Genomic DNA, 25,258 nt, shown 5'->3' with positions numbered 1-25,258 from the left:
AAAGAACTTCATTTCTAAAGCGAATTATCTTTTAAATTTTCATGATTTCTGAATATTTTTATCTATTTTTTACTTTTTTATTTTATCAATTTAAAATTCTAGTTTAGGTTTTTTATAATACACTTACTTTGAATAAGAAATAAAACAGGTTTAAATGACTACATATATCTGATTGTATTTAGTTATTTGCTTTTGTATTTTATTCAGCTATTTTATTGCTTTAATTCTTTCTTTACTGTTTTTTAAGTTTAAGATCTATAAATATGAGGATGCAGAGTATAACAGTTTTGGTTATACCTATCATTACAATTAATGTTATTATAATGCTTTTTTAAATTTATTATTGTGTTTTTATTGGAGAAAATAGTAACTTTGGTAAGTCTTGAAAAATTCTTGGAATTAGTCATGGAAAGTCAATCTAAAATGTAGCAGATACCCTTTATATGTTAAGGGCAGTCACTTCAGAGACACTTTTATGACATATATGGATAAAATGTATCTTATTTGTGTGTGTTTTGATTTCAACAGTGGTTGGTCGACTGCAAGAGCAATTCCCTGCTGTATCTAGAACATTAGTGAATATGGCTTTAGACAGTAGTAACTATAATGAAGATCGTGCCAAACAGTTTCTTTCTGCCATGACTCCTCAAGATGGGTAAGGCCATTAAATTACTCATTACGGGTAAAACCAATAAATTACTGAAAATGGGTAAGACCATTAAATTACTCATTATGGGTAAGACCATTAATTATCTCATTAGGATTGTTATTTGATCAGTATGGCCAGATAATGACTACTTGATTTTTAATACTTTCGTTATGCATTTGTGAATATTCACTTCTTAAAATTTTGAAACTCCTTATTTTTTACCAAAAATAAATTATGACCAATTTTAGTTTTAACCTATTCAACTTATACTTTGACATTCAATTTCATCAGGTTACAAAAAAGTTAATAATAAAATTAGAAAATAGCGCAACTTAAGTTTCAGATAGACTTTCAAGTTCTGATTTATTAAGAACAACTTTATGTTTAATACTTTTGTTATGTATTGTGAATATTCACTTTTTAAAATTTAGAAACAACTCCTTATTTTTCACAAAAAAATATCTAACCATTTTTAATTTTAACTTATTCTACTTATATATTGACATTCAATTTGTTAAAGTTACCAACAAAAAAATTTAATATGAAAATTAGAAAATAGCCCAGCTTAAGTTTCAGATAGATTTTTTTAGACTTGTTTTATATCCATCTCAAAAATATTTGCAGCTTGATGGTTTAATTCTTTGTTAGTTGTAATTAGCATGTTGAAAAGATTCTAAATCATAGCAACTCTGATCTTATCGACTATTTCCTAAACAAAGTGTTATTCTTCAGTTCTATGTTGTCTAAAAAAATAGTAATTTCAAAACAATATGCACAATATTTAGAGACATATAGAATTGGGGACAGATTAACTTATGATTTTTTTTGTGTGCCAGTTAAGTAAAGGAGGATTATAATTAGAAACAGATCTGTAATGTAATCATTGGTTCATTCTTCATAAATTTAAAAAATTTTCTTGTTTTCTAATTTTTTTTAAATCTTCTTATTTTGTAATAACAAAAATCAGACATTTGAAGTATACTTTGGTTTATTTTATTTATTTATTTATTTTTAGTCAATTTCAGTTAATTTTTTGGTAATTTCATTATTATATTATGAACTTCGCATTTTTAATTTTATTTTTTCGTAATAATAATATAAATATATATCAATAATAATAATGTAAATTACTTTTTTTCAACATATTTAAATTCTTTAATAGTTTTTTTTAAATGTTTTTAACCCATACCCATAAGTGATGCCATTGTTTTTAAGGGAGGGAAATTTAGTTTATTTTGCTGTTTCTTTGTTTTACTATTAATACTTTGTGGTAAATAAGAATTTTCATGAACACTAATTAGCAGTTTGTTTTATTCCTTTTTTTCTTTCTCTTTTACACTTTTTAGCCATTTAAAAGCAATTATTATTTTTGGTTTGAAGTTTCATTGTTTGATGCCGCTACAATTTTCACTAAAATATTACAAATTATTTACAATTTTAAATATTGTGTATATTTTATTTTTTAATGTTATAATATAAATAACTTTGCTAAAAGTTTACAGTTAATTAAAATATTAAATTTTTAATAAATTATTTTTGTAACTGCATTCTTGATAAATTCATTTCTTAATTAATAATTTTTATTTGTTTTTGTTTCAAATGAATGAAAATATTAATTTCCAATAGTAATAATTTTTATGTTATAACAATTATTGATTAAAAAAAGCACTTAGCACAGTAATTGTTCCTTACTTTATTCTTGGGTGTTATTAAATATATATTTATTTAAATAAAAATCATTAACCATATTCATATTTGAATCAAAATAAATGTTGAATAAATATATTAAGAAAATATTCTCCCTCAAAAATTAGAAAATAAAAATTCATATACATGAAACAATTAAAAACTAAATGAAATTGAGATACCATTAACAAAGATAACAAAATTCAAGGTAAATACAAAAAATATCCCTAAAACCTTTATAATATTTGAATAAAAATAAATCTCAATGTATACTCAAGCATCAAATGTCTAGAGAGAAATAGCATTAATGAAACACACAGCTGTTGCTATGCAACCAATGTCAACAATCAGTTGCCATTTATTAGACATAATGTTTTGCTTATTGTTCAAATGATAGTTCTTTTTGTTGACTATGACATGAAACATGTCATCTGGACTTTAAATTAAAGTGATGGACTTAATAATTTTTAATTAAATAACACTATAATGGGGTAGTTGATAACTGTAAGAAGACATTTTTATTACAATCTGTTGCACAAAAATATTAAAATTTGTATTTTATATTCTTGAGTAAATGAATTTTCAAGCAGTTGAGTAGCTCTTCATTTAGATTACTTTAAATTTTTCACTGACTGTAGTTTTGATATTTTTTTATGCAATAAAATATCTAATTATAAAATTTCAAAATATAATGCCTGAGAAAAGGTATCTCAAATTAGATTTCCATGAATAAAAATATTTAATATTTATTCATAGTACATGTTTTTAAAATCATATTTGAATTATTCTAGAGCATTTTGTTCAGTTTATAAAAAAAAAAAAATGGTAAATGTTTGTTTGATTTCAATTTGGTAATTCCAATTTGGTAGGCTATTTGATTTCAATTGGGTTATAGTAGGTTGTTAAATTAAGATTTTTGATATTTAAGAATTTTCTTGTATTTCGTATCTCTTTTTTTTTTTAAAAAAAAAAACAAAATATTGCATTTTTTCAACTATTTGTTCATGTCCCCTTGTTTAACTGTAAATTTCAATTAACTAAATTAAATATTTTGCTTGTAAATTGTAAATTAGTGAGAAAAGATATCTGTTATTAGATTTCCATTAATTAAAATATTTAATATTTATTAATAGAAAATGTTTTTAAAATCATATTTTAATTATTTTAGAGCATTTTGTTCAGTTTATAAAAAAAAATGGTAAAAGTTTGTTTGATTTCAATTTGGTAATTCCAATTTGATTTCAATTGGGTTATAGTAGGTTGTTAAATTAAGATTTTTGATACTTAAGAATTTTCTTGTATTTCGTATCTCTTTTTTTGATTTTTTTTAAAACAAAATATTGCATTTTTTTGACTATTTGTTCATGCCCCCTTGTTTAACTGTAAATTTCCTTTAACTCAATTAAATATTTTGCTTGTAAATTCTAAATTAGTGAGAAAAGATATCTGTAATTAGATTTTCATTNTTAAAAAAGAAAAGAAGAATGGGAAAAATTTGAGAAAGAACAAGATAAACACAATTTCTGCATCAGGCGCACAATTTCTGGTCAGGGATTGCTGAAATTTGTAATTTAGCTCTGTATGTTTTAGCCTGATCTACACGTATGAAATGAAGGGAGACTTTCTTGGTCTTATTGAAAAGAGAATTAAATGAGTCACAATTTTTTTATATATATATATAGTATTTCAAATTGATACAAGAGATACTCCTTATGTATGAGGCATATAGTTGAACTTTCCTTAAAATCTAAATTGCTCCTTAATGAAATAAGTTCTACATTCTCAGAAGAAAGTTCTAAAATCTTCTGTGAGTTAAAACTGCACTTAAAAACTTTCAAAGTTCATCCAATACTACATAATACTTGGGTTTTCGTAATAAAACTTTTTTAAATATCAAATTGATACATTTAAAACTTTTGAAAACTTATTTATTTCTTTTCTCTTCTAAATGAATGGAAATACAATTTTATTGATTTGAAAGAAAATGAATTTTACATGACACTCAATTCTGATTGGTCAAATTTCTTTTTTGGGAAGGTAGGGATGAAATGTGCAGTTTTCCCACTCAATTTTTTTAAAAACATTCAAGGACTTTTCAAGGGCCTATTCAGTATTATTGTTATATGCTAAAGTACTTGTCAACCAGATTTTACAATTACGTAGCAGCAGAAATTTATATTTTTAAATCACAATGGTTATTTGACAACAACAACAAAATTATTTATTAAATTTACCTGCTAATAATACAAATGGTTGATAATTACATTGCCGTTCCAAATCCCTTAGAAAATTCCATTTGACAAAAAAAAAAAGAAAAAAAGAACTCCAATTAACATAGGATACTAGCCAACATTTAAAAACTAGCATCAGTGAAACTTTTCATGAAAAATTTAATAATGAAGTGAATTAGAATTAATGAAACTGAATGAATGTATTGTATAATGCATATTACATTAAACAAGCATAGTAAATAATTCATAAAGCTTGTGTAATTGCATGGTTATTAAAATATAAATACTTATTTTTAATATGTTAGATCAAATTTTAGATTACAGGAAGTGTATTATAGAATCTATAATTATCTATAACATAGATAAATTATCAAAATATATCTGTTTCAATTTTAATATCAAATTTTCTATTTTGTTACTTCAGAATATCAGTCATGTATTTTGAACATAATAAAATCTATTGTAGAACAACATTTCACAGATAACTGAGACTTACCGAGCTTTATTTTCTTTAAAATATGTCCATAAAATGCGAAGCGTGATTTTTAAGACTCTTTAAATGCATAATTTTTACTAAGCGTAATTTTTACATCGCATTTATACAAATCTAGATATACTATATGTAAATCAAAATTATAAGAAAGGTGAAGTAACTCTCGAAGATTGCGTAAATCACGTATCACAATGTGTAATTTGTAAATTTAAATTGAATTGGGGTGTATGTTTCTTAAACCGGAATCATATGAATAGCAAATGATACAAAACACACAAACTAACAAGACATGAACCACAATGTGAGATACATAAATCACTTTAATGTGAATTCTGTTGGATTATTAGCTAATTGTTTTCATGTGAATAGTGATCATTATGATGCAAATTGCAATTTGTGATTTGAAAGGTGCTTAATATTGAACAGCTATGTGTGATTCTTAAATCTCTCTTTTGTGAATCGCAATGCGTGATTTGTAAATAACTAGAATGGGAATTGTGAGGCATGATTCTGAAATTACTTTAATGCATTATATGATTTGGAAATAACTTTAATTGATATCATGATGTGTGATTGATAAATCACTTAATGTGAATTATGATGTGTGATTGATAAATCACTTAATGTGAATTATGATGTGTGATTTTTAAAATCCCTTAATATGAATTCTGATGAGTAATTTGCAAATCAATTTAAAGTAATATTCGATATGTGATTCATTAATCACTTTCAGTTAAACCGCAATTCGTAGAACATTTTATATGAATTCCGATCTGCAAATAAGAATTCAAGGTTTCTCAAATACAGTGGAAACCCTGATGTGTCAATAGTTTTCAGTATTTTTTTTTAATTCAGAAGTTTTTTTTAAAAAAATTGGATGTATATAATTATAATAAAAGTCTTACTGAATAAAAAAGGTCTGCAGGTGTTAGTGATGAAATAAAAGCATACAAATTATCAGATAGTTGGTGATATAAAGTCATTTCATTTCAATATAATTAAAATAAATAGTTTGAACTTTATCAGTGTTTAAAATGAAATTTTTTAGGAGTATCTCATTGCTATAACAATCATTCCGAAAAATTAAAGGATAAAATCAACTATAAATATTCATAATTTGATCTTCAATTACATGTCTTGTTCATTCTCAAATTTTTCCAGTTCTTCTTTTCTTTTTTAAGTGGAGGGGGGAGGGCTCAAAGAAACAAGGGGAAAAAATAATATAATAAATGATTACTTTATTTTACATATTTTTCTACCATTCTCATTTTTTTAAGTCATTTTATTATACTCTAGTTACAATTAAGGACTATAAATCATCAAACTACCAGTACTTTTAATGCATAATAATTCATAAGAAAAAGATTTTTTTTTTTTTTAAAGTGAGTGAACCGCCCATCAAAATTTTTATATCAGATGTTAGTTTGCACTTTCAACTATCTTTCAATAAAATATTTTTGAAATTGAAGGAGGCGAGTTGCCAGAAATTATCTCCTGAAGTTACTCAACTCCGTTGATCAAAAAACTGCAAAAAAAAAGTGCTTAAATGACAGATTACTTTATTCTAAACAAAATTTAAAAAATTATTTATTCTAAACAAAATTAAAAAAAAATATTTATTCTAAACAAAGTTAAAAAAAATTATTGCTCTATGACAAATATAAGGTGAGTTACAATCATGGCGACAAATGTGCCATTTTGGCAAAAATATAAATGCTTATAACTTTTAAACCCCTTAACCAATTTAAATATAATTTATATTTTTGAAATCAGCACAAAAAATTCAATAAGTGTACAAATTTTCATCACAATCTGAGATGGTGGGTGCCATTTTTGTAAAATCCTGTATGATTTGACATGGAATGACCCTAATTAATATTGTCTACTTCATTTTAAAAATTATATGTTTGGTATTCCTAAAAAAGTAATAAAATTTATTTTTAGTTGTCAATTTTCAAAGCATTCTAGTTGGGTATCATCTAGCGTAAATCAATAGAAACTTATTTAAATTTTAAGCACAAAAATCATTGCTGTATCCTTAGTGCTTCTCTATAGAAACCACATAATTCTGTCATGAGTTCTTTACTCTGAATCTTTTTTTTTAATTTTTAGTTTTGCAGTTTTCAATGGACATGTAGTTTCAAACACTGTGAAAAAAGGCCAAATTTATCCATTTTAATTATCTTTATCAATTTTAATTATCTTCATCAATTTTAATTATCTTCATCAATTGTAATTATCTTCATCAATCAGTTTCAATTATTTTCAATCAATTTTAATTATTTGTCATAATTATAATGTCTAAAAAAGTTTTAATCAACTCTAAATTTCTAAACTTTTTTTATCACTCGTGTGTTGCAAGGTATATAAGATATTCGTCAATAATTGCCTTTAATATATCTTCTTTTCTAAATCTTTTTTAGGAATTAAATAAGAAAAATATCATAAACATTTGCGGTTGTTACATAATATCTTATATGTTATACTTTTTTTATTAGAACTGATTGTCATTGTTTTTATTGTTGTTCATTTTTTATTTTTATAATTTATTATTAATAAATATTGACATTTAAGGTCACAAATTATTATTTAAGCAAGGATAAGAAAACAAAAATACCATTGAAATCTGATAAATCATTGTTAAAAAAAGTAGAAGTACAAAATTTCCAAACCTACTAAAATACTCTTTGCAATTAAGAAGTATTTCTAACTATCATCTTTCCTTCCATGTTTTCTCATGCAATCAAACAGGTTTTGATGTTTGTGCACCCACCTCTTTCAAAAGTGATGATTTCAATAGTGTTTTCCTTTTTTTCTTGTATAATATTAATTTGCTACTCCTATTATGTAGATTATTTAATCTTCATTTTTGACACGAAATTTAAAAATACAGTTGAGTCCCGGTTATCCGAGACCACGTCTAACTTGAATAACCGAAAAACTTGGTTAAAGCGATGAGTATAAAAAAGGAAAGAGTAGGTATAAATGTAATATATTTAACAAATAAAAAATTTATACGAGTACACCACATGCATTCATATTATAATTAAAAAGCTTGCTTAAAAATACTTAAAGAGAATACTTTAAGAGAATTTAAGAGTTTTTACTTAAAGTTCTTAATCGTTTTTTGCTTTACATTACTTAGGCGCTTTTCTGCAGCAATGTTTTGCCATTTTACTAGGTATAACAGAAAGGCTGGTGTTGTCTTTTTTTGTTCTAAATATTCAAAAGTGTTTTTGATAGCTTTTAGTCCATCTGTATGAGATATTTTTATGTGTTGATTTTCATTGCTATTAACGATCATTTCATCGATAATCTCGTGTTGTATGTCAAGGTTGTTTTCCTGAGTGTTTGGAAAATAAAATTCAGAATTTTTTCCATGGTAGTTTTAAAAAGAAAAAATAACTAAAACAAAAAGACCCCTGAAGTATTTGCAGGGTATCTGCGCACCTGGAAAGTCAGGAAAAATCATTGGAAGTCATGGATTTCAGTATTGAAAAAAAATTTGTTATGAAATGTCATGATTTTAACTATTTAAAAAAAATTCATGGAAAGTCATGAAATTAAGTTGCTGAGAAATCAAAATTTTAAAATGGAATTTACCCTCCCCCTCATGATTTCACAGTGTTCAAAAAATCTGACAGGGTGCTTAGCCTTTTTAAAAAGTGCTTAAAGATGCTTATTTTTGATTTTCGTTTTTTTTAAAAGTGCTTCATTTTCCCTTTTCCAAATTGAGATTTTTCCTTTACTAGGTTAATTTAAGCTACGAATTATGCAGATAGACACTGTTCATATTGTTTTATTCAACGTTGTCACAATTAATTCAACCCCAATCAATATCGGTGCATCGCCAGTCCGTAAGGTATGAAAACGACGTTCAAAAATTTTGACAATTGTCAAAAAACAATGCCAAAAGGTTTTTTTTTGACATGACGGTTAAAACCAGATAAAAACGTCAATTGTCAAAAACTTTCCCACCCTGCCTAATTATGATATTTTTTTAAAGTACTTAAAAATATTACTTGAGTGCTTAAAAAGTGCTTATTTTTTGTTGAATAATTTGGCTACGCACCCTGTCTGAATTTATAACAAAATCCCCACTCACAGTCATATTTTATTAAAATATAAATTGTTTATATCATGTTCTTTAAAAACTATGGTGTTCTCTCAGAAAATGGAAGAAAGAACATCATTCCTAGAGCGAATTATCTTTTAAACTACTGTGTTTTCTGAATTTTTTTTATCTATTTATAATTTTTTTTATTTTTATCTAATTAATTTAGAATTCTAGTTTAGGATTTTTATATTACACTTACTTTGAATCAGAAATAAAAACAGGTTTAAATAACTACATATGTCTGACTGTATTTAGTTATTTGTTTTTATATTTTAGTCTGCTATTTTATTGCTTCAATTCTTTTTCTACTCTGTTTTTTAAGTTTAAAATCTATAAGTATGAGGATGCAGAATATAACAGTTTTGGTTATACCTATCATTTAAATTAATGTTATGTATTTAATATTGTGTTTTTGTCGGAGAAAATAGTAACTTTGGTAAGTCTTGAAAAATTCTTGGAATTAGTCACGGAAAGTCAATCTAAAATGTATCAGATACCCTTTATATGTTAAGGGCAGTCATTTCAGAGACACTTTTATGACATATATGGATAAAATGTATCTTATTTGTGTTTTTTTTAATTTCAACAGTGGTTGGTCGACTGCAAGAGCAATTCCCTGCTGTATCTAGAACATTAGTGAATATGGCTTTAGACAGTAGTAACTATAATGAAGATCGTGCCAAACAGTTTCTTTCTGCCATGACTCCTCAAGATGGGTAAGACCATTAAATTACTCATTACGGGTAAAACCAATAAACTACTCAAGATGGGTAAGACCATTAAATTACTAATTATGGGTAAGACCATTAATTATTATCTCATTAGGATTGTAATTTGATCAGTATGGCCAGATACTGATTACTTGATTTTTAATACTTTCGTTATGCATTTGTGAATATTCACTTTTTAAAATTTAAAAACAATCCCTTATTTTTCACGAAAAACATTATGACCAATTTTAGTTTTAACCTATTCAACTTATACTTTGACATTCAATTTCTTCTAATTTAATAATAAAATTAAAAAATAGTGCAACTTAAGTTTCAGATAGACTTTCAAGTTCTGATTTATTAAGAACAATGTTATGTTTAATACTTTTGTTATGAATTGTGAATATTCACTTTTTAAAATTTAGAAACAATTCCTTATTTTTCACAAGAAAATATATGACAATTTTTAATTTTAACTTATTCTACTTATATAGTGACATTCAATTTGTTAAGGTTACCAAAAAAAAATAATAATTAATATGAAAATTAGAAAATAGCCCAACTTAAGTTTCAGATAGATTTTTTTAAACTTGTTTTATATCCATCTCAAAAATATTTGCTACTTGATGGTTTAATCCTTTGTTAGTTGTAATTAGCATGCTGGAAAGATTCTAAATCATAACAACTATGATCGTAGCGTTGTTTAAAAAAATAGATCAAAACAATATGTTCAATATTTAGAGACATATAAAATTGGGGACAGATTAACTTATGATTTTTTTTGTGCCAGTTAAGTAAAGGAGGATTATAATTGGAAACAGATCTGTAATGTAATCATTGGTTAATTGTTAATAAATTTTAAAATTTTTCTTGTTTTCTAATTTTTATTTTTAATTTTGTAATAACAAAAAATCAGACATTTGAGGTATACTTTGGTTTATTTTATTTTATTTATTTATTTTTAATCAATTTCAGGTTAATTTTTTGGTAATTTTATTATTATATTATGAACTTTGCATTTTTTAATTTTCAATAATAATAATGTAAATTACTTTTTTTCATCATATTTAAATTCTTTAATAGTTTTTTTTAATGTTTTTTACCCATACCCGTAAGTGATACCATTTTTTTTAGGGAAGGAAATTTAGTTTATTTTGCTGTTTCTTTGTTTTACTATTAGTACTTGGTGGTAAATAAGAATTTTCATGAACACTAATTGGCAGTTTGTTTTATTCCTTTTTTTCTTTCTCTGTTACACTTTTTAGCCATTTAAAAGCAATTATTATTTTTGGTTTGAAGTTTTATTGTTTGATACCGCTACAATTTTCGCTAAAATATTACAAATTATTTATTATTTTAAATATTGTGTATATTTTATTTTTTAATGTTATAATATAAGTAACTTTGCTAAAAGTTTACAGTTAATTAAAATGTTAATATTTTAATAAATTATTTTTGTAACTGCATTCTTGATAAATTAAATTCTTAATTAATAATTTGTTTTTGTTTCGAATGAATGAAAATAGTATTAATTTCAAATAGTAATAATTTTTATGTTATAACAATTATTGATTAAAAGAAGCACTTAGCACAGTAATTGTTCCTTACTTTATTCTAGGGAATTATTAAATATATATTTATTTAAATAAAAATCATTAACCATATTCATATTTGATTCAAAATAAATGTTGAACAAATATATTCAGAAAATATTCTCCATCAAAAATTAGAAAATAAAAAACTCATATATATTAAAACAATGAAAAACTAAATGAAATTGAGATACCATTAAAAAAGATAACGAAATTCAAGGTACAAAATACAAAAAATTTCTCTAAATCCTTTACAATATTTTAATAAAAATAAATCTCAATGTATACTCAAGCATCAAAGGTCTAGAAAGAAATAGCATTAATGAAACACACAGCTGTTGCTATGCAACCAATGTCAACAATCAGTTGCCATTTATTAGACATAATGTTTTGCTTATTGTTCAAATGATAGTTCTTTTTGTTGACTATGACATGAAACATGTCATCTGGACTTTAAATTAAAGTGATGGACTTAATAATTTTTAATTAAATAACACTATAATGGGGTAGTTGATAACTGTAAGAAGACATTTTTATTACAATCTGTTGCACAAAAATATTAAAATTTGTATTTTATATTCTTGAGTAAATGAATTTTCAAGCAATTGTGTAGCTCTTCATTTTGATTACTTTAAATTTTTCACTGACTGTAGTTTTGATATTTTTTTATGCAATAAAATATCTAATTATTAAATTTCAAAATATAATGCCTGAGAAAAGGTATCTCAAATTAGATTTCCATGAATAAAAATATTTAATATTTATTCATAGTACATGTTTTTAAAATCATATTTGAATTATTCTAGAGTATTTTGTTCAGTTTATAAAAAAAATGGTAAAAGTTTGTTTGATTTCAATCTGGTAATTCCAATTTGGTAGGCTATTTGATTTCAATTTGGTTATAGTAGGTTGTTAAATTAAGATTTTTGATAATTAAGAATTTTCTTGTATTTCATATCTCTTTTTTAAAATTTTTTTTAAAACAAAATATTGCATTTTTTCGACTATTTGTTCATGTCCCCTTGTTTAACTGTAAATTTCAATTAACTCAATTAAATATTTTGCTTGTAAATTGTAAATTAGTGAGAAAAGATGTCTGTAATTAGATTTCCATTAATTAAAATATTTTATATTTACTAATAGAAAATGTTTTTAAAATCATATTTTAATTATTTTAGAGCATTTTGTTCAGTTTATAAAAAAAAATATTAAAAGTTTGTTTGATTTTTAATTTGGTAATTCCATTAACGTAGCTGCCAATTCTATTAAATTTTCCAGTAGACTACTTGATTTTGCCAGTTTCTCTTGGTCTACTGGTTTAATTAAAATTCTTGTGTTTTTTGTACATTTTTGAAAATTCTCTAAAATTGAGTAAATTTCCTAAAAGAAATCCCTATTGAAATCGAATTTTTGTACATTATTGCCTGCTTACTTGAATGTTTAAATAAGTATTACTAATATGTAATGAAGCGAGATTCATTTATCGAAATCAATTTAGAACTTTTTTTGTTCTAAAATGTTCAATTTATTTTTATTCCGAACTCTGTTTTTAAATTAATTAAAACATTTTTTTGAATTGTCTTTGATAAATTAAATGGCTATTGATATTCAAAATTATGAGTAAACGTAATACATTTCAGGTATGTTTAATGTCAATCATAACAGGAAAATAGTGCAGTTTTTCTATTTTGATGACATTGAAAATCCTTAAAATTCCCTACATGTAAAATATTTAGCATATTATTCAACAATTATTATGAAATTTATATTATTTCATAAAATCTACTGGATTTTTTCCTGTCCATGTTGGCAGCTCTGCATTAATGTTTTTATAATAGGCTGTTAAATTAAGATCTTTGATAATTAAGAATTTTCTTGTATTTTCTTTCTCTTTTTTTTTTTTATAAAAAAACAAAATATTGCATTTTCATCAATTATTTGTTCATGTCCCCTTGTTTAACTATAAATTTCTTTCAGCTCAATTAAATACTTTGCTTGTAAATTGTAAATTACTAATTAATTATATTTTGTTTCAGAATTTATTTATTTTTGGCATATCAATTCAACCTTTTTCTTTTTCAAATTAGAGCTCGTCCACCAGTTCCTCTGCTTGACCCTGGTAGTATAGCTGCCCAAATGGAATCGAATCTTCGAGACTCCCCTCCTGTGCCCCCTCCCCGAAGTAGACACACCTCTCAGGACAGTGATGCAACTTCTGGATCCCCACGCCACTCAAGCTTAGAGAGGCATTCCTGGAGAGGTAACACGCCATTCCATTTCCTAATCAAGAGCATTTCTTTTTCAAAACATTTTTTGTCATTGTGTGTGGGATTCCCACGGTTCAGGGAGAAACTGGAATTGTCCGGGAATTTTATTTTGACTCCAAAATCTAGGGAATAGTCAGCCAAAGTTGCAATTTTTTCGCAAAAAACCTGGAATATTCCTATATCAAACCTGGAAAAATGACCAGTCTTAAGATTGTCATTAACAGTAATCAGTTATTGAGATTCGAGTTAAATAATTCTAACATCTATTATAATTATTTGTTGTAAGAATTTCACATTTTATTCAAACTGAAATGTTCCCTTCCTCATTTAATGATATCTTTTTACACAGAAAATCTGATATTTGGCATTACAATTAAAAGAATCTAAGTTTTCTGATAAAAATATGCTTTCGGTTTTCATTGAAATTTACCTGGTATACCTGGAAAAGTCAGAGAATTTTTTTCTTCTGAATTTGTGTGGGAACCCTGTGTGTGAGGCATCTGTTGTCAATATTTGCCAACTTTCAAGACTTTTGTCATAGTTTTATTACTTTGAAATGAGTTATTAAAATAAGTTTTATTGATACAACAAATTATGTGTAAACAATTTATGTGTTTCTACCGTACAATTTTCAAACTGTGTGCAACATAGCCAAACCAAACTTTGATTTTTATGGTTGATTAAGATTGAAAGAAGATCTGTAAGTTATTAGTTTCAAAAGGTTTATATTGTTGTTAATGAAGAATGGAATATTCCATTTATGTTGTACACTATATAATAGCAATTTCAAAGATTTTAACTTTTTTCTTTTTTTGCTTCAAATTTATTAAAAGTAAATATATTTATTCATATTTTTGGAAAATGAAATTCTCAAATAAAAACAATCATAAAATTGTTACATCAAGCAACATTTATCATATACATAAAATATGTTTCTCTACCATAAACATAAAATATGTTCTTTTATCATAGACGTAAAATTTATATTTATTTGCTGATTTTTTTACTGAAAATGTATTTAAATATATTTTTCTTCGGCAAACCTCTCATTACTGAAATGAAATTTTTTAACTATTCATGTTATATCTCAGCAACATTACTTTCATTTTGTGATTTATCAAAATTTAAATTTTAAAAAAGATATTAACGTAGCTGAAATTAAAAAACTAATTAAATGAAATTTAAAAACTTTTTTGTTTCGATATCACTTAATAAAATGTATGAAAAGTATTAGTAAAATGGAACTAAATTTTTCTGATTGATAAATATTAAATACATTTTTTAGTTAACTTCAATTTTTAAGGTGAAATAATAAATGTTATTTATTTAAAAATGAAAAAAAAAATCTTTCATTCTGATTTTTCAATATGTGTTCTAATGCAGATGGATTTAGATGAAATTTATTTTCATTGAATTAGCTATGCTAATTCAATGAAAATACTTTATATGCTAAGAGTGTATATACTTTAGATTGAGTTGCCTATCATACTTGTAAAAATTTGTATGAAAGTCAATATTTAGGTTTGTAAGGCAGCAAATTTAAAGGCACTAATTTGAATTAACTAAAAAGAAAATGTACAAACTTTTCAAAATTTTTATTTGTGTGCAGGTGACGGCTCCAGGGAAGCAACTCCATCCAAAAGTCCAAGGTATGTTTAGTTATATACTTTCTTGTGTATTGTAAAGTTAATGTTAAAAACTTACATATACTCAAGTAATAACTAAATTAAAATCTAGCTTACAACTTACATATACTCAAATGGCAAATAATTAAAATCTAGTACTAATAATAATCTTTTAATAGTAGTTAAAAGTTAATAGAATAAAGTTATGTTTTTTCTGATGCATGTGCCACAAAAGTTTAGGCACCCATTAAACTATTCTTTAAATTCTATGACGCTTTTTTCCAAACATTTTATTGTATGTTTAATATTTAAAAGACAAAAGATACTGCAAAAGAGAAATAGAAATTTAAAATTAAAGAAAAATATTCACATTTTTACTGTCATGAAAGTTTAGGTATAAATGATATTTGTATAGAGAAAATAAAGCACTAAATTTTAATGATAATTCTTATTTCTCGTTACTTTAATCCTTTGAAACACACGGTTATTTATTAAAAGGACAAAGCATGTTTTGATATTATCCTAATTCCATACCAAGTCAACAAAGACTCCTGTATTTTACGACTATCTCCTGTTTACCCATATATTCTCAAATTTCTTTGTATTTATTGAAGAGATTTTTTAAAAAAAATATTAGCAATAAAATATCCACTGATGGCAAAAATACTTCTCTTATTCCTAAACAAATAGTGCTAAGGCCAGTACTGCAGTATGTTGAGTGTTATTGGTTTAAGTAATTATAAATATTGGTTTAAAAAAATCTTCTTCAAATTAGGATTTATATACATATTTTTTACTTTGCTAAATGAAAGTGCTTATATAATTTCCAATTTTTAATTTCTCTTTTTGACTTAAATGATGTACCAAAATTTTACTCATAGTAAAATCTGTTTTAATTTTTAATGTCGCTAGTAAAATCTCTGTTATTTTATTTCTCCAGTGTTCGCATATATGTAACTCTGTTTTTGGGTATTTCTTTTTGAAAAATAGTTATTATACATTCAAGTGATTTTTATTAGTGTCAGTCGCTGTATTTAAAATTTTCACTTTTCAAGGAATCTGCATTTCTATGTAACTTAAATACTTATATTAATTATTTTATTAAAATCTTTTGAAAAAATACTATTTTGCCTTTTTATTAATTTACTTCTGATGTGTTCCAGCCGTCAAGCATCTACAGCATCTCCTGCCCATAAAGCTGTCACAGTTACCCCAACTGAAAGAAAATCTAGGCCAAAATTTAAATTTTTTGAAATTCTGAAGTTAGTACTTTTTATTTACTTATATTACAGTAAAACTTTGGTCGACCATTCATTGCCAACAATAGGTGAAGGAAAACTAATAATATGGGTTTTGAAATAATGAATTTGAAAATTAATTTATTTACAATGTGTAAAAAAAGTTTTAAATGAAAAAATTGTGTACTTAATACAATATTATTTACAATGCCAAAGAAACTTTTCACATTGTTCTATTCAACATTTTCACAATTCATTCAACCACAATCCATTTCGGCATACTGTAGGTCCATGGTGTATGAAAGCGCCAATCATTTTACATGTTTGATGAAATACTATTTGCGAGTCCGCATGTGCGTTTACTGATCTGAGTTCGGTGAGATTCTTGAACTCTCATGTGCAACTCTGCTGCATTTTGCGAGATATTCTCCATTTCTGGCTTCATTTTCCATCCTCTGATATCCAACCGAAAAGCCTCTTGATCTTTTTATAATAGCTAATATAATCAAGTTCTTTGCAGAGTTCTTAGTCAGAAACTAGTTCTTTTATTATGATCATGTAAAGTCTTTGAAAATTATTTTGCATTTTATTAATGTATATAGTGCTTAAAAATATTTTTTGAGTGTTTAAAAAGTACTTAAAAGGTACTTATATTTTGTTGAAATATTTGGCTTCCTACCCTGATTAATTTTTTAAAAATGTACAGAAGTTTTGATTTGAACACACATTTTTCATCTCAGCAGCACAAATTATAAATTTGCGACATTTGTAATATTGCTTTTCATTTTATGAAAATTTACGTTTGTATAAAAAGCTTCCTCATTTTTTCAAAGACCTTCTGCAAATGTTGGCATCGGTTGTAGTGTCATTTGGCTTCCTCATGGGTATCACTATGCATTTCTTCAACCATTTCTAGAACTGAGAACACCACAGGTTTCAATGTTTTCATCAACTGATCCATAACCATCAAACACAATGTTTTCAACATTTTTATTTTCCATATCTTTAACAAATCCTCATTTTCATCATTAGTATCAGGTGTTGCTGTTTTTATTATCAAAACAAAATAAACAATCAGTAAACAGAATTTTTAGACAATCGATGCAGGAGTCTGCTTGTTTTAATATGACCCAAGCGAGTATTAACTTTATAAGAGCAATACTTGTGTTGTCGGAACGGGAATGATAAATCAGGGTTTGACTGTAATATTATAATAACTTTTTATTTTTTTTAAACTTTTTTATTAATGTGTTGGTATCTGAAATGTAGATTTTTTTCTCTCTTTTATTTTATACACTTGTGTTTTCTTTATTTGATTTGTTAAGTAAGTTTTGTTAGATTTGTTATGTAAGATTTATTATGTTTTAATGAAAGGCTTCACTTATTTATTCTTCAGCTAATATTGATTAAAAATATAAATAATTATTTGCACTATTTTTCCAGTTCTAAAATTGTTAAAAATAACTAATTTATTTCTCAAAATACTTAAAAATAAATGAACAAAAAAATCTTTATTTTAATATTTTGTGTTTTTAAATAGCTTCTAAAGAAAAAGGTTATGTGAAATTCGAAGAATGTCAATAAAGTAATCTTTTGAGCATTTAAGCTAAAATATTAAGATGTATGGGCAATCTAAATTTGCATCAACTAAAATAATAATATACTAACGTTTAAACTAACATCAACTAAAATTATGAATTTTCTTCGCATGCTGTTATTAGAATAAATAATTAAATTAAAAAGAAGAGTTTTATTTTATTTTATTTTCAGTACTTATTAGTTGTAACATGTTTTTACTGTTTTCTATTTTTAACAAACTTGTTTTGTATTTTTATTTTGTCTATTTTAGTGGGGTTTTTTAAATCCTTGCTGCTTCTTTATTCTTTTTTTGTTATACTTCATAATTACATTTTATTTATGTTACAGATTAAAAAGAACTTTTTATTTGATCAATTTATAATGAATTAGAGGATGTAGAACTTAGAATTTTATGGATTTCTTTGAAAATATTGATACCCTGTTTGTGTTGGTTTTATATGACATTTTTAAAAGCTTAATTTTTAACTGAAAATTTTAGCTTAAAAAAATTTGAAAGCTTTTTTTAATGTTAATTTTTTATGGTAATTTTTGCTTTAAAACTATAGTTGGAAAAATAGAAAAAAAAATCTTAGCAATAATTTAAGTTTTAGAACTAATGAACATTTTATTACTGTATTTTTACTACGATTATTATTTATGTACTGCAATTATTATTTATTTACTACAATTTATGAAATGTTAATTTTACAAAGCAAATGATATGCATTATGTGTGTAAGAATAAAGTTTAGTTACCAAAAATACCTTTGTAAAATATAAATTTCTGGTAAAGTTTTTATTCCTTATTTGTAACGGTATTTATATTTGTGAAAATTCTTTTCAAAATAGAATAAAAAATAATTTGTTAATATACCTTAGCTGCCAACTCTAAGGGATTTTTCCAGTTTTTCCAGATCTACTGGTTTAATTAAAATTTCCTAAAATTGAGCAAGTTTCTTAAAAAATCCCTATTGAAATAGAATTTTTGAACAGATTATTGCTTAAATATTTAAATAAATAATACTCATACACAATGAAGCAAACCTCATTTATACAGCTCAAAACTTTTTTTTTTTCGTTTTGTTCTAAAATGTTCAGTTTATTTTTATTCTGAATTCTTTTTTTAAATTAATTTTAGATGTCTTAAATACCTTTTATGAATTAAACACCTATTAATTTTTGAAATTATGAGTAAACATAATATATGACATTTCAAGAATATTCAATATCTGTCATAACTGGAAAATAATGCAGTTTTTCTATTTTGATGACTATGAAAATCCCTAAAATTCCCTTAAAATATTTAGTACACTATGCAGCAATTATCATGAAGTTTGTGTTATTTCGTAAAATCTACTGGATTTTTTCCTATCCATGTTGGAAGCTATAATATACATTAGCTTTGAAAATTTTCAAAATGTCTGGTTACTTTTGTCACTTTTGATTTTAGTGTTTGCTTAGAATAAAAGGTTTTTAATTATGACAAACTATGTTTAAAGTGTGATGAATTGCTTTTTTTTTATATCCTTGTATAATGTCTCCTTAGTTATTTTTATACAATTTTGTGAAATGAAGAAAATTCTGAGAGGCATATAACTTTCTTTTTCAGATTCTCAAAAGCAACAAGTACTCGCAACGATTTTGAAAATGTTTCTGTCTATCGCACTCGAGCACGTGGGCCTGATCCTTCTCTAAGGAAAGGACCCTGTCAAAATTTGCTTTTGTAAGTTCTATTTTAAATATTTGCATAAATGCGCATTCTTTTTGGGAAATAATAACCAGTTAGAAGTGATGTGTCAGATACATTTTTTATGAATAATATTGATTAATACATTAATGTATATGTTACCTTAAAAGTGTATAATTAATTTATTTAATTGAATAACTAGGTGTTACATGAACTAGTCAGTTAAAGTATATAATCAGTGAAAAATTTCATACTTTACTTAGTTATTCGATGAATTCGTTTCAATTTTCGCTAAAGTGAAAAATAAACAATTTCAAAGTTATTTTATAAATGAGCTGGTCATCATCATCATCAATGGCTTGACAACCTAGGGTGGGCCTTGGCCTAAGAAGTTTAATAGATCGGATCATAAATAGCTGAAATCTCTTGAAAAATACATTTTAGCCCCAATGCGAATGATTATTTGATAAATAATAAGGCTAAACAGATGATATAATTTACTATTGCTTATATTAATAACTACGTCTAAAACATGGTGCGTATCATTTTAAAAAAATACTTAAATGTGCTTATTTTTTATTTTCGTTTTTTAAAAGCCTTTTTAAAGGTGCTTTTTTCACTGGGTGTTTTTAAAAAATGCTTAATTTTTCTTTTTCGAAAATGAGATTTTTTTCTTTACCATGTCGATTTTTGCCACATATTATACAAAAGCCTACTTTTCACATAATACTATTCAACGTTTTCCACAAATTCATTCAACCACAATCCATTTCGACCTACCATCTGTCCATAGCGTATGAAAGCGCCAATCATTTTACATTTTTGGTGGAATACTTGCGAGTCCGCATATGCGTCTACTGACCTGAGTTCGGTGAGATTCTTGTGTTCCCATGTGCAACTCTGTTGCATTTTGCAAGATATTATCAATTTTTAGTTTCATTTTTCACCCTCTGAAATTGAACTGAAAAATCTTATAATCTCTTTATGGTGGGAAATTTAATTACGAAAAAAGTTCTTTGTCGGAACATGATCATGTAAAGTCTTTGAAAATTATTTTGCATTTTGTTAATGTATGTAGTGCTTAAAAAAAATTTATTATTATTTTTTTTGAGGGCTTAAAAAGTGCTTATTTTTTGTTGATTACTGGCTACTCACCCTGCTTAAGAGTTTAAAAAAGGAAAGAACTTAAATAAATTCTGAAGTTTCGGAAAATTATTGGGGGGCCTATTATGATTCCATTAATTTATTTTATTAATAATTTTCAACGTTTTTTGTATGAGTAATAATATCTATGTTTTTATCTTCATTTCAGGAAAGAATACATTCCTACAACTGGTCCTGATCCAAAAAATTACAAAGGTCCTAATACTTCACTTCTCCGTGGTCCTGATCCTAGCAATTTGAGTTCCAAATTTGAAAGTCGTGCAAAAGGTCCTCAGAGAGACCTGCACAGGGGGCCATTCAAGCACTCTAAAATGTCCGCAGCAACATCCCAAGAGGTGGAAACTGAAGCTGATAATTCACGATCGAGTTAGATTCCTCCTGCCAAATAAGTCATTAAAGAAAAAAACTTTTACTAAGCGCACCCTATCTCATAATTATTTATTATCTAGTCATTAGAAATAATCATTATTTAATGTAAAATTTCTATTTTATAGTACAAATTTTGTAAGATTTTTGTTTCCAAATACTGATTAGATGACTTGTGCTTTTCAAATGCATATGCGTTAAATATACAGTCGGACAAACTATTTAACGAACTTCCATTTTGTGAATTTCTCTATTTTGCAATTTTTTATTAATGAACCAAGAACATTTTAGAAATTTCTTTGAAAAATATCTTCCAAATAGGGAAGTGAATTTTCTATTTAATGAACTTTTCATTGAGATCCACTTTTGCTATTTTCCAAAATATTTCAAACTTGTTAATGTATTTTATGAGGGGAAATGACCTTAAATTAATTTTTGAAGCCACTGCTTTATGTAATGTTTTACTGCTTTCTCTAAAAGTTATTTTAGAGAAGGCAGTTAATTTCCTTTCCCCATTTTGTTTGCATATCAAACCAAATAACAGATTTTATCCATAAAAATTAAACTTAAGAATGCATGTAGTAATGTTTGTTTAAAATTACTTTGAAAATTGTTTGTTTAAAATTACATTCACTTTTCCTGTATAAAAATATAATTTTATACAGGAATTTCGCTTTTTTTAAAAAATTTTTTTTTTAGTTGAAAATGTATTTAACATGATAGTGTAACACTGGATATTGTTTTGCTCTATTCTTGCTTTTCATGCAGATTTCTTTTATGGTTAAGATATGTAAAATAAATTGTAGATACTAGTTTAAAAGATAGCGATGTATCAATTGCTATTTTAATTAGTGTTTATGACTTTAAAACCTATTTTGTACCTATGTTTTTTGTTACTATGTCTCTTGATTTTCTATTTAACAAATTTTCCGTATAACAAACTTATTATTGAGATTTAGTGACTTCATTAAATAAAGGTCCGACTGTATTACTACTATGTTTGAAACAGATTTTTTTTTAAAAATTTCAAAACATTTGTTTGTATGACCTTATAGGTATCTTTTTAAATTATTTCCGTTTAGTGGGGGATGAAATTCTTTTAATTCTAATTTATCGAAATATAAACAATTCCCTTACTTCCACTAGGAAAAATATTTTTTGAAACTACAGAGAAACCGTACTAGTTGGAGTCTTTAAGGTTAGCCTGCATGGTACATGCTTGAATGAAAGTTGTACGAGCACTGACATTTTTATTGAATGCCTATGAATAAAATTTTTAAAAAAAATGAATGTAACTTATTAAATCATAATACTTTACACTTAACCAAAAGAAAGAATAAAATATTTTTTGTGGAAATAGTATTAAGTAATGAATTAAAAAAAACAACTTAGTAATACATAGCATATAATGCATAGCGTTTTTAAAAAGTGCTTAAAGGTGCTTATTTTTTATTTACATTTTTTAAAAGTCCTTAAAGATGCTTTTTTTATTCTTCGAGGTTTATAAAAAATGCTTAATTTTCTATCTTTTAAAAAGATTTTTTCTTTACCTTGTCAATTGTCGCTCTCAGTTACAAAAAAAAAATTCATGATTTTCACAATTTTCCCTGCACTATTTATCAGAAACTTGTTATTTTATCATGATTATGTGAAGTTTGTAAAAATGCTTTTGAATTTTATTGATTTTATGCTCATAAATTAAGAACTTTAAACGATAGAAAAAAATAATTTTCTTTACTGCACAGATCCTAAAGAAGAATTAAAAGTGATTAAAAAGATTTTTTGAGTGCTCAAAAGATGCTTATTTTTTGTTGAAAAATATGACTACTCACCNTTAAGTATTTTAAAATTTGATTTTCTATTTGACAAATTTTCCATGTAACGAACTTGTTATCGAGATTTAGTGACTTTGTTAAATAAAGGTCCGACTGTATTACTACTATGTTTGAAACAGATTTTTAAAAATTTTTTATTCAAAACATTTGTTTGTATTACCTTATAGGTATCTTTTTAAATTACTTGCATTTAGTGGGGGATGAAATTCTTTTAATTCTAATTTATCAAAATATAAACACATTCCCCTTGCTTCCACTAGGAAAAATATTTTTTGAAACTACAGAGAATCTGTAGTAGTTGGAGTCTTTAAGGTTAGCCTGTAAGGTACATGCTTGAATGAAAGTTGTACGAGAGCTGACATTTTTATTGAATGCCTATGAATAAAATTTTTTAAGAAAAATGAATATAACTATTCATTTAATGTAACTTATTAAATCATAATCCTTTACACTTAACCAAAAAAAAAAGAATAAAATATTTTTTGTAGAAGTAATATTAAGTAATGGATTTAAAAAAAAAACTTACTAATACGGGGTGCATAGCATTTTTAAAAAGTGCTTAAGGTGCTTATTTTTTATTTACACTTTTTAAAAGTCCTTAAAGATGCTTTTTTCATTCTTTGGGGTTTATAAAAAGTGCTTAATTTTCTATCTTTTAAAAAGGGATTTTTTCTTTGCCTTGTCAATTATCGCTCTCAGTTACAAAAAAATTCATGATTTTCACAATTTTCTCTGCAATATTTATCAGAAACTTGTTATTTTATCATGATTATGTGAAATTTGTAAAATTATTTTTGAATTTTATTGATTTTATGCTCATAAATTAAGAACTTTGAACGATAGAAAAAAATAATTTTCTTTACTGCACAGATCCTAAAGAAGAATTAAAAGTGATTAAAAAGATTTTTTGAGTGCTTAAAAGGTGCTTATTTTTTGTTGAAAAATATGACTACGCACCCTGTAATAAAAAAACAAAAAAATTAACTTTCTCTAACATTTTCAAATTTTATTAAAAGATGCAAAGCAGATGTTGAGTTGTTATTAGAATGACAACACCCCTGTGTTTGTTTCCACATTTCAACTTAAACTTATATATTTACTAATTTTTTATACACAGCAAAGGGCACCCGTAGAAATCATTATGACTAAAAAATATAATATGATAACTTTGTATTCTAAATTTTTATTTAATATCAAAATTTTGGCAAAGAGTGCTTAATCACTATTTTGGTGTGCTTCTGATTAAATATTCATATGGCCAACATGAAAGTGTGTACCCGAACGGAATTTTTGCACATTCCAAGCATGTGAGGCAATGTAATTTTCTAGTCCTGGTGTGTTTTATGATTGCTGAAACATTTCAAATGTGTATGCATTTTTAAGCACATGTCATGTGGTATTAATGATTTTATCAACTAAAACATTCAATAACTTTTATTGGATCCACCAATTTATTAAGAAAGAATTTTTAAATCTATTTCTTTACATTATATATATATATGTCTAATCCATGCAATTTTAGATTTTTTTTTAGTTTTCTATTTTTAATGTGTTTTACCTTTATTGTAAATAAGTGCTCATATTCATATTTTTATGAGTTTTTAATTTGGGATATTTTTACTGCTTTAACCTAAAAGATCTGTTTTAAATTTATTCTCATTTTCCTATTGTTGTCTAGTCTACTGAACATTATTTGTTTGATAGTTCAAAGCTTGATAAATGCTTTATTTTATTTATTTACTTATTGCATTACATCCTCAATGTAATGCATTTTAATTTTCATTCGATATACAGTAGCAACCTCGTTAATCTGAAAACCTAAATAATTTGATCCAATTTATGTCATTTAAAGGTGACATAGACAGCTCTCATGAGCTTGATACATAGCATTGTGCATATTTTTCATAGCAATATTGTTTGAATGAATGTTTTCATGAGTAGAATATTTGGATTGTTTATTTTGTCACTGATTAAATCACCTTATTTCCAGACATTAACTCAATTTCTTAAAATTCAATTCA

At 25.2% G+C, this 25,258-nt stretch overlaps 1 protein-coding gene across 2 annotated transcripts in view; it reads left to right on the top strand.

Annotated features, from left to right (window-relative positions):
* LOC107443058 (uncharacterized) overlaps positions 1-23,713 on the top strand; it is a 60,629-nt gene extending 36,916 nt beyond the window's left edge. Inside the window, exons 11-17 of one of the 2 annotated variants that reach the window (XM_043052191.2) lie at positions 529-655; positions 13,566-13,738; positions 15,355-15,394; positions 16,534-16,632; positions 19,795-19,908; positions 21,185-22,294; positions 23,242-23,713. In XM_043052191.2, coding sequence (XP_042908125.2) covers positions 529-655; positions 13,566-13,738; positions 15,355-15,394; positions 16,534-16,632; positions 19,795-19,908; positions 21,185-21,407 — 776 coding nt within the window. In that variant the 3' untranslated portion in view covers positions 21,408-22,294; positions 23,242-23,713. Of the gene's footprint in view, positions 1-528; positions 656-13,565; positions 13,739-15,354; positions 15,395-16,533; positions 16,633-19,794; positions 19,909-21,184; positions 22,621-23,241 lie in introns of those variants that run through there. The other variant, XM_043052190.2, reaches the window with a different exon arrangement.
* Positions 23,714-25,258: the final 1,545 nt, after the last annotated feature.

This window comes from Parasteatoda tepidariorum, chromosome 5 (genome assembly GCF_043381705.1).
Source record: "Parasteatoda tepidariorum isolate YZ-2023 chromosome 5, CAS_Ptep_4.0, whole genome shotgun sequence".
Classification (NCBI taxonomy): Eukaryota; Metazoa; Arthropoda; class Arachnida; order Araneae; family Theridiidae; genus Parasteatoda; species Parasteatoda tepidariorum.
This window is presented reverse-complemented; position numbering and strand designations above follow the sequence as displayed.